Below are 14437 nucleotides of genomic sequence, written 5' to 3'. Positions count from 1 at the left end.
AAACCTTAGTTTTACATATGTATAATGAAGGAACCAAAAGTATACAATTTTAGGAAAATAATTCATAATGAATCATAATTCTTTTATAAAGCCCCCTCACTAGCACACACATACACACACCCAGTTTTACTGTGGGAATGACCAGCCCAACCCTCAGAGCACATGGCCTAAGCAGGAGGCCTTTCCTACCTTAGCTGTAGCCTTGATGTCCTTGATGTTGATAAACCACTGCTTGCTGGCCCGAATCACCACAGGTTTCTTAGTTCTCCAGTCACAGGGATAGCTGTGCACCACCTTCTCTTCTTTCAACAAATGCTTTGCAGTCTGGAGCATCTTTATAACTTAAAACAATTTCTATCATCAGACATAGCTTACAAGTATTCTGAGGCCTCTGGGAGGGGCCCAGGTGCCAATGAAAGCGGCCCGTCCCAGCTATGGAAGGGGCAAAGACATAGCACCACACACCTGAGTCACAACCCATCAACACAGAAGGGACAATTCAAGACTGAAGGCCTCCACCTGATGGGCTACTTGCAGAGCTTACTGACAGGGCAGGGAATGCCTGGTTCACAGGCAGCATCTACCCAAGCTCGATTTCTACCCTTACAAAAGTAATATGCTGATGATCTCTGTAACGCCTCCCTCCACAAACCGCTACTTAGTGACTGTCTGTATTTGCACAGACAACTAGAACAGATCTGAAACAAAACACAGTAGGCCCTATGCGGCATTGTGAACAATGTGGCTAACCAAATGAGGGTCCATCTGACTGGAAGGGTACAGTCTGACTGAAAAGATGAGGGGTCTTGCTGCTGGTCCCTTCCAGAAATATCCTGGGCTATCAACAGATAACACCTACCCACATCTGTTCCCTCTTCAAGTACAGCCTTGTTCTCAAGTTCAGGGCCTGCAGCATCGGTGAACACTCCATCTTCATCCACTAAACAGTCCTACAATGGACCATTTTAAGCAGTTAAGGCATCGAGTCACTTTAGCTTATGGCAATCTACGGTAAAACAACGTATTTAAAGCATCTCATTACAGAGTCTACCTGTTCTCTACTTTAAAAATCTGGGTTTTTCTGCCTCAGTCAATAGATTCCTGAATTTTACATATTTAAACCACCAAAGACAAAACGTATCACTAAAGCACATACCTAAAGTTTAACACTGGAAAGTACAAGTATTCTAAAACACTTTTAACCAGTCTCTCTCATGTCTAGATCACTGGCCAAGTATAACCGTTCTTCGCCTGTGCCCTTCTTAACCAAATGGCAAAGGTAGCTAAGTAAAGTGTGTAACTAAGCTTAGGAGTTTGGAAAGGGCAAAGTTCAACCATCCCCTCTAACTGCTTAATGACATTTAATTATCATTGTTTGGGGTGTGAAAGCAATGTACCTACATGGCTCAACACTCGGCCTAGGTACCCTAGTTTGGTTCAAGACCACTGTGAAAAAATGTGAATGGCAGGAAAGCCAACGGGCAAGCAGAGCCAACTGCATCAACTGTATCAACAATCCAGCTTCCAGTACAAATAAGGATTGGGCCTAAGCTATGCTATAGGCTATTAAGTGTGCACACTCAGTGTGTTTTAAAAAAATGTACCCACCTCAATTACAAAACACTTTTTTGCTAAAACTGTTAAGGGTCATATCTGAGCTGTTAGAAACATGGTTTAGCCCATCTGGCAGCTCACAACCATCTATAACTCCAGCTCCAGGAAATCTAGTGGCCTCTTCTGCCATCCAAGGTTACCAGGCACACACATGGTACACAGACATACATGCAGGCAAAAAAAAAAAATTAAAAAAACCACACATTAAAATAATTTAGTAACTTTAAAAAAGTTGTGCTGGACTCGCTCAACACAAATTATTAAAATATGCACATCTCCAAAGTGCAATAAAGTGACACACAATTGAACATGGCGTGTGTATATTTTTAAAGTGCATTCGTGTAATGCTGCATATTCTTCAGATCTAATTCTGTTCAGATTTTGTGCTAATTCTGGGAACTTTCTTAATTAGCATAGATTAATAATGTTTTAGGATGTTGCACAAATGTAATCATTTCACAAATTAACTATGATGACAAGAATTGTCATTACCAAGAAACAAAGATGCTACTTAGGAGTAATCATTTTCTTTCTGCAAGGTGAATAATTAAAAGGAAAAAAAGAGGAATAGTACCATAGGGAGGTTGTGCTGAGACGCTACGCTGTAATCTTCCATACCGTGAGCTGGGGCTGTGTGAACCAATCCCGTTCCTTTGGCCATGGTCACATGAGTGGCAGGTAAAAGAGGAGACACTTTATCGGGAATTAATGGGTGACTACAAGTACCACCTTCTAGATCCACACCTGCAGGTCAAGAAAAGCACTAAGAAATGTTTTACAAGAAGGGCTAGGCTACAGCCGAGTGGCAGAGCAGTCTTTCTGTGTATGATGCCCTGGGATCAACCCTCATCAAATCATCAAATCTTTTGTGTGTGTGTGTGTGTGAGAGAGAGAGAGAGAGAGAGAGAGAGGGGGGGGGGATCTCTTACAGAGCTCAGGCTGATCTCAGATTCGCCATACAGCTAGGGATGACCTTAAACAGCTGATCCTCTTGTTCCCACTGATCATTTGCTAGGATAATAGGTGTGCACTGCTACACCCAGCTAGCACCTTACTTCCTTGTTCTGGGAATGAAACCTGAGGCCTGGCACATGTGAGGCCAAGTGCTATGCCCCTGAGCTACTTAGATCTCCAACAGAATAAAACCAAGTACAAGACTTGCTGCACTCAAAACTGGACTCCCTCTGATTCATGATGTCCAGGCGTCTCTAGAACGCAGATAGTCACAGCCCCTGTTGAGAGCACCACTGTTAGGATAAGCACTTAGACATGACACTGCCTCACAATCAATAATTAAAAATACTATCAGCTATCTGTTGATGTCTGTTACAGCAAATACATAATCAAATGGAGTCCAAGGAAACCCAACAAGGCCCTGTCTCATAATGAGCATAAAAAGGAACTGGGTGTAACCAGTGGTGATGCGCTCACTGAGCACGCTCCAGGCTTACTGAGCAAGCCCTCAAGAAAAGGGTACAGACTGGATTTCTCTAGCTTACCTACTGCACCAGTGAGGACCAGTGATCTTAAAAACCCCAGCTCCCTACCTGCCTCTTACTTCCTTTTTTTATTCTGATAGGGTTGTGTGTTTTTCCTTCTAATTGTCTTACACCTAAGTGATGAACGTAAGAGGGTTTTCTTCTTTAGCTAAGTGGTCATTCTATTTTTTTTTAAGTTATATTTACTATAAAATTGCTTTTAAGCAATTAACTCAAGACATAATCATCTCTAAGGATTGCAATTAATTTTAATTATCTCCAGACTTCCAGAGTTATATAAAATTAGTGATGTGTTGAAGTCCCAAATTATTACTCATAAAAGATTCTTCTGACAGAAGTATTGCCTTTGACAACAGTCGTGATGGCCCACACCTTTAATCCAAGCACTTGAGAGGCAGAGGCAGGTGGATCTCTGTGAGTTAGTTTGAGGCCAGTCTGGTCTGCATAGTAAGATTCTGTCTCAAATAAACAAATTTCATATACTTCTTTATTTCTTCCCTTAGAAACATGGATGTCATATCTGCTTCAATTCACAAAGGAGAATATGCAAGAAACGATTAAATGCCAATCAAGTCAGTATTTTAATGACTGATAGTTGGACAACATCTATAAATACTCACCTGAAAATGTTGAAATAACTTCAAATGTTGTTTCCAAGGCAGAAGCAACAGGTGATATTTTATCTTCAGCCAGAATGTAGATATCTCCAGAAGAGGAACATTTCACAACAGCATACCTGAATATGAATGAAATTCAGAGTAAATCACCCATGATGAAGAAAGACGTCCATAGTTAAATGGCATCACTTTAGAAAAATGAACTTCAGGCTCAGAGAGTCGTTTAGAGAGCACTCCAGACTTCACACTTATTTCACTTTCCCAAAACAGCTGAAAGGTCTTCCAATGGATCCTCTATTCTAGAGCATTGTAACAGCCGTATAAACTTAAATAAGTGATAATCTACTATATTTTAAAAGGGTCACGAGAGTGAAATAAATTTAACATGGATCCTATTTGTGGATAAAGTAAGAAGATACAACCAACCACCTACTTTGCTTCTGGCATATAGCAAACAGCCTGATTGGCAGGGATCGTCCAAGGCTGGGTGGTCCAGATTAAAAAGCTAACGGGGGATGAGCCATCTGTGGGAGTAGAGTTGTAAATATGCTAGCAACCGTAATAATTCCATAACATGAACAAACTCAAGCTCTGGCTAAGCCTACCTGTGAGAGATGCCAGCTTAGGAGGAGGTTGCAAGAGAGGGAATCTTACATATATCGACCGGCTGACGTGCTCAGGGTTGTACTCGAGTTCTGCTTCAGCCAGCGCGGTCCTAAGATGTTAAAGTGTCATACATAAACACGTGGGAGCTTCACAAATGTTTCCAACCTTTTAATTACCAGAGAATACATACACACCTTGATGAGGGCGACCAAAATACTGGTTTGTAAGATCGATAAACCAAGCCCTATAAAAGACAAAAATGGGATATTTGTGCTGGTTGGTTTTTGTCAATTTAACATAAATCTGGAAAAAAGAGAGTATTAATTGAGAAAATGCCTCCTCCAGATTGGCCTGTAGGCAGGTCTATAAAGGCATTTTCGTGATTAACAGTGGACATAGAAGGGCCCAGTCCATGGTGGGCAGTACCACTCCAGGGCAGGTAGTCCTGGGTTCTGTAAGAAAAAAGCTGAGCAAAACCCCAGGGAACCAGACAGTAGGCAACATCCTCCATGGTCTCTGCTTCAGTTCCTGCCACAGGTCCCTGCCTTGGCTTCCTTCAATGGACTATGATGGAGACCTTAAGTCAAATAAACCCTTTCCTCCCCAAGTTGCCTTTGGTCATGGCTTCCCATCATAGGAAAAGAAAACTGAGACAATACTGAGGCTGAAATGTTTGTGACATGTACTTTAATACACTGGGAAGAAAAAAATTACTTCATTACCTTATCATACATTTGGTAAAACAGTCTCAGCTGTTTGGCTTCATACTTTGCATCAAATGTATAGTAGCAGTTATTCCAATCTGCCATCACTCCCCAACGAGCAAATGCAGACTTCTGCTTTTCAATGGCTGCTTTAGCAAATGATCTAGCTAGAAAAGACAACAGAGGAAAAAGAAAAAGCCTTTGAAAAACCCAGCTTGGCCTAAACTCATTATATAGCTCAGAGGTCAGACTGACCCCAAACTCACAGCAATTCTCCTGCCTCAGACTACCAAGTGGCAGGATTATGAGGATGAGCCACGAGACTGACTTTTTATATTCTTTTTATTTTGTTTCACTTTGTTTTTGGTTTTTCAAGACAGGGTTCCTCTGTGTTACAGTTCTGGCTGTCATGGAATTCACTTTTGCCCTTGAACTCACAGAGATCCGACTGCCTCTGCCTCCTGAGTGCTGGGACTAAAGGCATGCTCCACCAACGCCTGGCTAACTTTTTATATTCTTAAACATGACCTGTTACATGCTTCTCTAGGTGAAGGTGTTATACATAGTTAAGACAGAAAAACCCTTATTTCCCTGGGCTAATCTCCAACTCACTTTGTAGCAATGTTTGATCCTCTAAAGCTAGGCGTACAGGAATATACTTACTCTCCATACCTGCAGTGCTGGGCCTGGAGCACAGGGCCCCATGCACACCAGACAAGCACTCTTTCTACTGAGCCCAGGCCCATGAACAATTGGTGGTTTTTTTCCTTTGTTTGTTCGAGACAAGGTGTTAACAGCCCTAGCTATACTGGAACTAGCTCTGTAGACCAGGCTGGCTTTGAACTCAGAGATCCACCTGCCTCTGCCTCCCAAGTGCTGGGATTAAAGGCATGTGCCATCACTGCCCAGCTCATGAAAAATTCTTAGCAGGAAGATTACTTGAAAGTATTCAAAACATAGAACAATTTTTTTTTAATTGAATGGAATTTTGCTGGGCAAAATTTTTCTCATGCCTTTAATTCCGGCACTCCGGTGATGGCAGGAAGAACCATCTGTAATAAAATGGCGCCAGCAACATGAGACACAAATTCCATGTAGAATCTGATAAGAGCTTAAAAAGGGATTTTTAGAAACAATAGAACACAGACAAGGATGGCTTCTTGGTAGCAGCATTTTCTTGGGCGGGCTCTGTTTTGTTAGAGACAAGCAGAAACTCACGTGGCTCCTTTAAGGGAGGTTTCCTGACTCAGCATAAGAAAAAAAAAAAAAAGAAAACAAAACAAAACAACACAGGGCTCTTTTAAGAGGCCCTGCTACCAAACAAAAACTGGTGTGTATGAGAAGCTGGCGGCACCAATTACCAGCACACTGCATGACAGATTTAGCTTTTACTCATAAAGGGTTAAGAGTCAAGGCAGTGAGCACAGCTCCCAGTACTGGTGGTAAACTTTCGCCTACTATATTGGAAAGGCAGCAGCTAAACATCCCCTTTAATCCTAGCAGATTAAGACTCAAGGTTAGAAAAAGATAAAGATTTGTAGTGTGTTTAAAAACAAAAATATATGTAGGCTTGGGAGAAAAAAAAGGGACACTGGTTAAAAAAGGAATAGAGTAACTGGGCAGTGGTGACACATGCCTTTAATCCCAGCACTCAGGAGGCAGAGGTAAAGCAGATCTCTGTGATTTCAGGGCCAGCCTGGTATACCGAGTTCAAGGGTAGCCAAAGTTACATAGAGAAACTCTGTCTCAAAACAGGAAAAAATAAGTAAGAGTAATAAAAAAAGCCATGTAAATAAAGATAGAAAATACAGAGCCTGGATACTGTATATATTCTGTTATCTTTGAATTTTTTGACTGCTGAGGAAATAGGAACTACTGCTAAAAGACATTTGATTATAAATGCTGCTGGAAAAGAGTCTGCCAACAACTCCTGATGGAATCCCCATTGCCTAAATTCCCTTTTTTGCTTTTGACTAGCATTTCAGCCTGCTTGGGTCCCTAACTTCGTCCCAAAGTCAGCAGGAAGTAGAATGGGAATGAATACGTCTGTCGCTCATTTTCCCTGGTTGAAATACTAAGTCAGAAGGAGCTCCCTTGCATGGGGATGCCAATATCTCGCACTCCCTGATGGGGATGCTGGAGAGACAGCAATTCCAAGATTGGAATTTAAAAAAAAAAAAAACAAAAAAATTGGGGGAATGAAGGGACCAGCTCCCCATTTTGGTAGCCATAACAGCCAAACACGTGCTTGTCTGACCTTGTCTTAGTCACTAGGTGGTTAGATGCCTGCCTTGTAGCAAGGAACCAATCAGAAGTTAGCTGGTGGTGCTATGCTTTATGGCTCTGGGTGTGCTTTATGGACAAATGCACAGCAGAGACGTACAGAACATAGCAACCACCCTGGGAAGGCCTATGGGCCATAACAACCAGTTGACCAATCAACACAGGGCAAACCCTCTAAGCCTAGAGGCACACCAACCCTGAGCCTGTGCGTACCCCTAAACACTCCCCTTACGCTGCCCTATAAGATCTCTGTGCAGAAGCTTCGAGCTGTCTTTTCTAGCCATCCACCATGGCAGGTGGATAAAAGACCTGAGCTAACATGGGGTTAGCTCATTAAACTATAATAAAGCCTCATGATGTTTGCATCAAATAAATAAATAAATAAATAAATAAATAAATAAATAAATAAATGCTAGATTAATCCAACATATATTTTGAAAATGCTTTGACTTCTAAATTTAAGTATAAAGACACTTACTTGGGAAAAGAGGTTCCTTTTTTGTTTCCATAAAAAATGAAAAGCTGTGAATTCCTTCCAGACTAATATGGTTTGATGAAGCAACACCCCCTGAAACAATGGCCAGGTGATCCAGCATCTAAAACAGCTGAACTGAAGCAGTCTCACAGACCAGTACAGGCAGGATTTGTAGAAGTTTCGGTTTTCTCATGAGACCCATGACAGTGTCCCCAGACAGCAGAAAGTTTGAAGAGAACGACACCCAAAATCCCAAAAATTGTTTATAAACGTTTGTTTTCATTTAAACTTGGTTGGCTATAAATGATTAAGGATCACAACTGATCTCTTTTTAAAGGAAAAAAGGGGAATATGATATAGAAATGAATATTTTATATTGGCATGGATTTTGGTTTATTGATACAAATTTAAGGCCAATTTTGTTATATGTATATTTCGCCTCTTGTTTTGGTATTGTGTTTATACAGATTGCTTAAAAATGTAATACATAAAAATACAGATTATATATAGTCACCTATAATAGTCAAAACTTAGGTTAATTAGGTTTTCTAGATATACAGAGATATACTTGAGATGGATATTCTTCAAACCTTTCAAAGACCCACAGAATATGGCATTTAAAATGGTTTAGGGTTTTTCATGACAATGAGACACAACTGCTCCTGGAAAAAACCAATTACTTCAAAGAGGAAGATGGGCATCAAAAAACTCATTATTGAGTTTCAACATGGCAGAACTAGCCATTTGGGCAAGTAACCATTCTTGCCTGGACTGTTTGACTGTATGCTGCGTAAGGTGGACATGCAGGACCCACAGGAAAGTGACTGCTGAATTTGTCAAAGATGGGACAGTCCTGCAGGGTTCCTGCTTCATGGGGAGTAGGCCGACATTCTGCAGGACACAGAGAAAAGTGACTGACAAACTGCCAACCCAGGCGGACAGTTTCAAATTTCTTGCTTCACTGAGAAGTCTGCCAAACACACTAGGCCTGTAGGCTGAAGATGGACACCCCAATATTACAGAAGAACTTCGGGTGGCTGTCCAGGTAGCGAGATGTCTCTGTCAATTCTAGAGTTTATACAGGAGTTGAAGACAGTTATAGTTATGGTTTCCCTTAGTTATGACAAAAGATAAGTTATATATAAGACTTGAGACTCACAAAGATAGATGACAGAATATTCTTTCTAAATGTTAATCAACTAAATATTGTAAATATATTTCTTGCTTAATAACTGTTTTGTTATATACAATTTGACTATGTTAAAGTGAAAACCTTTTGGGCTGGGGAGATGGCTCAGAGGTTAAGAGCACTGACAGCTCTTCCAGAGGTCCCGAGTTCAATTCCCAGCAACCACATGGTGGCTCACAACCATCCGTTATGAGATCTGGTGCCCTCTTCTGGTGTGCAGATATACATGGAAGCACAATGTTGTATACATAATAAATAAATAAATAAAATAAAACCACATATAAAAATATAAAAAAAACCCACATATAAATGAAAACATTTAAAAAAGTGAAAACCTTTCATTTTATTTAGACAGGAAAGAGATGATGGGGCTGTCTGTTGAGGAAGTTAATTGTGCATGGAATATGGATACAGACGGTTAATTTATTAAGGTGAAACCTCTTACACGGATGACCCAGATTGGCGCTCTCAGCAGCTCTCCAAGAGCCTCCAAGGCCCCTCTCCCCTGATCTTCATCCCACGTGCATTTTTTGCACCTGTGGCCACGCCCAAATGGGCGTGGTCAGCGACACAGGTGCATAGAGGGCTCTCTTCTGTATATATTTGTCTTATTGGTTGATGAATAAAACACTGTTGGCCAATAGGGCAGCAAGATAGGCAAGTCTAGAAGAGGAGGAGGAGGATTCTGGGAAAGGTAAGTAGAGTGAGCCGGCCAGACAGAGTCGAAATGCTGCCAGAGGAGTAACACCACGCTGGGCATTAGTGGGTAAGCCTCAGCCTCGTGGCAATACACAGATTGATAGAAATGGGTTAATAATTAAGACAGAGCTGGCCAATAAGAAGCCCTAGTCATCAGCCAACAGTTTTATAATTAACATAAGTGTTCATTTGGGGCTGACGAGGCTGTAGGACAATGGCCTGGGGACCTGCTGGACCAGAAAACTCATGCTTGCATCTGTGTCATTATGTGGGTGTCAGTTTAAAGAAAGTCAGACAAGAAAGACCTGCTACAGGCAGCGCCCTGGGCTTAGACGAGGCCGAGCACTTACAATATCACTGTAAAAGACAAAAATGGAGTTTACCTTTCTCTCTGATTTCCATGGCTGAAAGAGTCTGAGCGCTCACACCAAGCTCTGATAACACTTTTGTCTCAATAGGCAACCCGTGGCAATCCCAGCCAGGCACAAAATGCACTTTAGAGCCTCTCATCATATGGTATCGATTGGCAATGTCTTTCAAAATCTGCAGGGATGGAAGCGCAATCACCACCCAGAAAACACACATCGCATCATTTGAAAGCATAAAGTCCAAGTTATAGAGTTTCTATAAAATAACCGATTAAATCTACTAATTAACCTGTGATATTTATACAGAAATAACAAATATTTGAATTTCACAATATTAATACTATCAAGGGGGAAAAAATCAAATTAAGAAAATTATACATGATAACCACTATGCCCCAAATTTAATTCTTCGTCAAGCTGGGGGAATAGTGTCAGCCCATTCTACCTTTTAAAGAAATACTTTTGAGCTGGGCGGTGGTGGGGCATGCCTTTAATCCCAGCACTCGGGAGGCAGAGGCCTGGTCTCCAGAGCGAGTGCCAGGATAGGCTCCAAAGCTACACAGAGAAACCCTGTCTCGAAAAACAAACAAACAAGAAAGAAAAAAGAAAAGAAATACTTTTGACCTTCTACCCTCCAGAATTTAAGTAAGTCAGTTAGAAATTTTGGTTTTGCTTAAGGGAAAACTAACAGACAATGTAATGCATGTTGTTCACGTTTGCCGAGAAACAGACTCGGGCAGAACTCACATACTGTGTGGAAGGAATCCATGCTTGACTGCTGTTCTAACAAGGCCCTGGCTAAGCAGCAGGTCTCATTAGCAGGCATGTGAGCAACCGAGTTACCCTTCTTAGATCATTTTAGAAACAAGAAGGCAGACTTTTTAAAAAATGTGCTACCAGCCAGGCTGGAGGGAAAAGGTCACAGCTTTTATGGAGGCCACAGTTGGCTAAAGCAGGAGGATCCCAGGTTCAAGGCCTGCCTGAGCTGGAGTGACAGCAAGGTTAACCTACACTCAGCATTAGAGTACTCCTCTGTGCACAGCCCCAGGGTTCAATCCCAGCATGGATAAGAGTGAGTTTGTGAGAGTGTGTGTGTGAATGTGTGAGAGTATGTGTATACACACACACACACACACACGTTGTGAGATATGTAAGCTATACTCCCCACCGGGAAGGTCATGAACTGTTAAGTCCCCAAACAAACTCTTTTTGGGTGGGGGCAGTTCGAGACAGGGTTTCTCTGTGGCTTTAGAGGCTGTCCTGGAACTAGCTCTTGAAGACCGGGCTGGTCTCCAACTCAGAAATCCACCTGCCTCTGCCTCCTGAGTGCTGGGATTATTAAAGGCGTCGCCACCATCGCCCTGCAACTCTTTATTTTATAGTTGTTTTGGTCATGGTATTTTTGTCACAGCAAAAGAGAAGTAACTAAGACAGCACATTTCATTTTCCTATCTCAGATATTCTTACTGAGCCACAAATTGTTCCAGGTCCCCAGGAGACAGCAGTAAACAGGGAGGACAAGTCTCATTTTCCAGCAGAAAACTAAATTATATTGTTACATACACTCACTAGGTAGTGAAAATCATGTTAAAGGGCTGGAAAATAATTTTTGGGGTTGGGGTGGTATTACTTTAGAAGGTAAGATTTCACAACAGAGAACGTGAGTCATTTTTGTCCCCTGGGAAATGCACACCAGGCAGGAGAAAGTAGGTGAGATCACACTGCCTGAGGAGGACCAAGACCAAATCCCCAGAGATTCCCCATGCCTTTGACAGGGTCCCCAGCAGGCATGGGGGTGGGGTGGGTGTGAGGATGGGTTATGGTAGTTTTGCATTTTTTGGAATCAATCCTGTATGCTTGGTGCATGTGGCACTGACTTCAGTCTTTCCAGCTCCACAGAAGGGGAGAATGAACTCCCTCAAGCTGTTCTGACTCCCATGTACACACTGTGGAACTTGTGCTCTCCCCATGCAAATAAGTCAATATATTTTAAAATCAAGTAGGTATAATTTTAAATGCAATGAGCTTATCAATTTTGTGGACATACTGGGGTAATGGTGCACATGTGCAATGGCGGTATTCTGAGAAGGACCATGAGTCTGAGGCCAGCTCAGGCTACTAAAGAGATTAAGTCTCAAACAAACAAACAAACAAAAAAGTGGAACATTATTTTAAAGTGTATTACTTTTGTTTGTGCTCTGGAACATTTGTTTAATGATGCAAAGATGTGTTTGATTAAATAAAATTCACCTGCGGTTAGGAAGTTGGGTCAGCAACCAGCTGACAGGAAGCTGCAGGGAGAAGCAGGTGGAGAAGGGTTTATAAGGAGGGGCGAAGACCAGCACAAGGACTTCTTGGGAGAGTCAAAGGGATGAGCTAGGTGAGCTGCTTGCAGTCTACCCTCTTGGGAAGCAGGAATCTACCTCAACCTTTGAATTTGAGTTCTTTAGCAGGACAGAGATTATATAAGTTTTTTAATAGCTTGAAAGAATTGGTGCCTGAGGGAGCAGAATTCCCTCAAGGTTTCAACTCTTGCTCGGAGTGGCAGTTTCGGAACAGGATAGCCGTAGCTTAGGAAGGCAGCAATAATTAGGAAAACAACAGAACACAGTTATAAAAGTGTCAAGTAAAAAAGATATAGTACTAATACTGTACATCTGTCACAAAGGAGAATTTGATCAATAACAGAAAATCCTTTCAAGTACAGCTTGGAGATCTAGTGCTTCACATAAGCAGCACCGTGGTCTTGACCTCCAGAATCAAAACCAAACAAAAAAATAAAGTCCTATAGAAGTCTCTTTTGTTTTTACAAGTATGTTAGAAAATAAAACACACATGTGCACAACCCAAATACACTTCTAAATTGAAAAGGAGCACTCAAGCCAAGCCACAAAAAGGCATAAATATAAAATAAAACTGCTTCATTTGTAAAAGATGGGCTGGTAAGATGGCTCAGCAGTTAAGAGCACTGACTACTCTTCCAGAGGTCCTGAGTTCAATTCCCAGCAACCACATGGTGGCTTACAACGATCTGTAATGAGATAAAGCACTCATACATAAAATAAATAAATCTTAAGAAATAAATAAATAAATCATTTGTAAAAGACAAAACCAAAAAACCAACAATCTCTTAGGGCCTTCTAGAGTTAGCTGCCCTGACCTCCACCATGGATGCACGCACACACATTTTTTTACAAAGTAAAGGAAGATGAACTGATAATTAGGCTGTAATAAGAACAATTCTCCCTGGGAAGCAGTCACCACCATTATCCCATATACTCATGATGACAACTGCAGCTTCTGCTCTAACAGTCGGAAGCAGAAGTGACCAGATGAGTCCTCTCAGAGCCTACTCCTGCCTCAGAAACAAAAACACCAGCTCCAGACTCTGTGCTGGTTGACTGCATAGCAGAGTCGGTCTTAACTTCTCTGAATTCCCGGCATCTTCTTCACCTGCCCAGGTCCGAACTCCTCCTCTCCAAACACTACCCTACCCTACCCTACCCCACCCCACCCATTTCCCTATCAAATTAGAGAAACACTGGCCTACGTATTCCAAGTCAAAGTTCTCTGAAGCATCCTTGACTCTCTCTTTCTCCTGATAGAGTGTGGTCCAACAGCCCCACCATCGGAATGCACTCCAAATCTGGTATCTCTTTGCTTCTGTGGCTCCAACTGTCAATGACACTGTTGTCATCATCTGGTCTCTCTGCCTGCAGACTCCTTAACCTCAACACTGTCACCAACACAACAGCCTAAAATGATCCTACTAATCCCACCAAAGGAATGTTCAAAGTCATAGTAAATTATCAATAAATCAGATATTGAGTGTATCTACTCAACTGTCTGACCCCGAAGGCCAAAGGCTCACTGGTATTCACAGACCGGAGCCCAAAGTCCTTTGAATGGACTACATGACCTGCATCTGTAGCCATATCTAACTTTCTACCTTCCTGCACTGCCTATGTTGTCTGATTATTCCTTAGATGAGCCAAAACAAAACAAACATCACAAGCCCTGCACTTGCTATTCTTACCTATTTGGGATATTTTGTTTCCTTTGTCTGTTTTTGAGACAGGTTTTAACTCTAGTCCTAGACTGGCCTCAAATGTTCACTAATCCTACTAGTTCAACTACCATGCGTCGGAATGCAGGCCAACACCAGCACACTGGACTCTCACTTGCTCTCTTAATTATTCCCCATAATTTCACCTTTCCCGTTAAAGAGCCATCCCAAATCCATTTATGAAAATTACAGCTCCAGGGCTGGAGAGATGGCTTAGCTGTTACAAGCACCAGCTACTCTTCCAGAGAAGCCAGGCACCCACATGGTAGCTCACAATCATCTTTCACTCCAAGTTCCAGGGCATCTTTGAGCTCTCT

At 41.8% G+C, this 14437-nt stretch overlaps 1 protein-coding gene across 1 annotated transcript in view; it reads right to left on the bottom strand.

The window, feature by feature from the left end:
• Window positions 1-14437, bottom strand: part of Iars2 (isoleucyl-tRNA synthetase 2, mitochondrial) — a 43717-nt gene that overhangs the window by 26631 nt on the left and 2649 nt on the right. Inside the window, exons 3-11 of the mRNA XM_027418746.2 lie at window positions 10070-10229; window positions 5059-5207; window positions 4531-4580; window positions 4336-4445; window positions 4164-4254; window positions 3734-3849; window positions 2189-2358; window positions 860-950; window positions 190-341 (exon numbers count right to left, since the gene is read on the bottom strand). Of these exons, the coding sequence (XP_027274547.1) occupies window positions 190-341; window positions 860-950; window positions 2189-2358; window positions 3734-3849; window positions 4164-4254; window positions 4336-4445; window positions 4531-4580; window positions 5059-5207; window positions 10070-10229 (1089 nt within the window). The remainder of the gene's footprint in view (window positions 1-189; window positions 342-859; window positions 951-2188; window positions 2359-3733; window positions 3850-4163; window positions 4255-4335; window positions 4446-4530; window positions 4581-5058; window positions 5208-10069; window positions 10230-14437) is intronic.

Source organism: Cricetulus griseus, chromosome 5 (genome assembly GCF_003668045.3).
Source record: "Cricetulus griseus strain 17A/GY chromosome 5, alternate assembly CriGri-PICRH-1.0, whole genome shotgun sequence".
Taxonomy (NCBI): Eukaryota; Metazoa; Chordata; class Mammalia; order Rodentia; family Cricetidae; genus Cricetulus; species Cricetulus griseus.
This window is presented reverse-complemented; position numbering and strand designations above follow the sequence as displayed.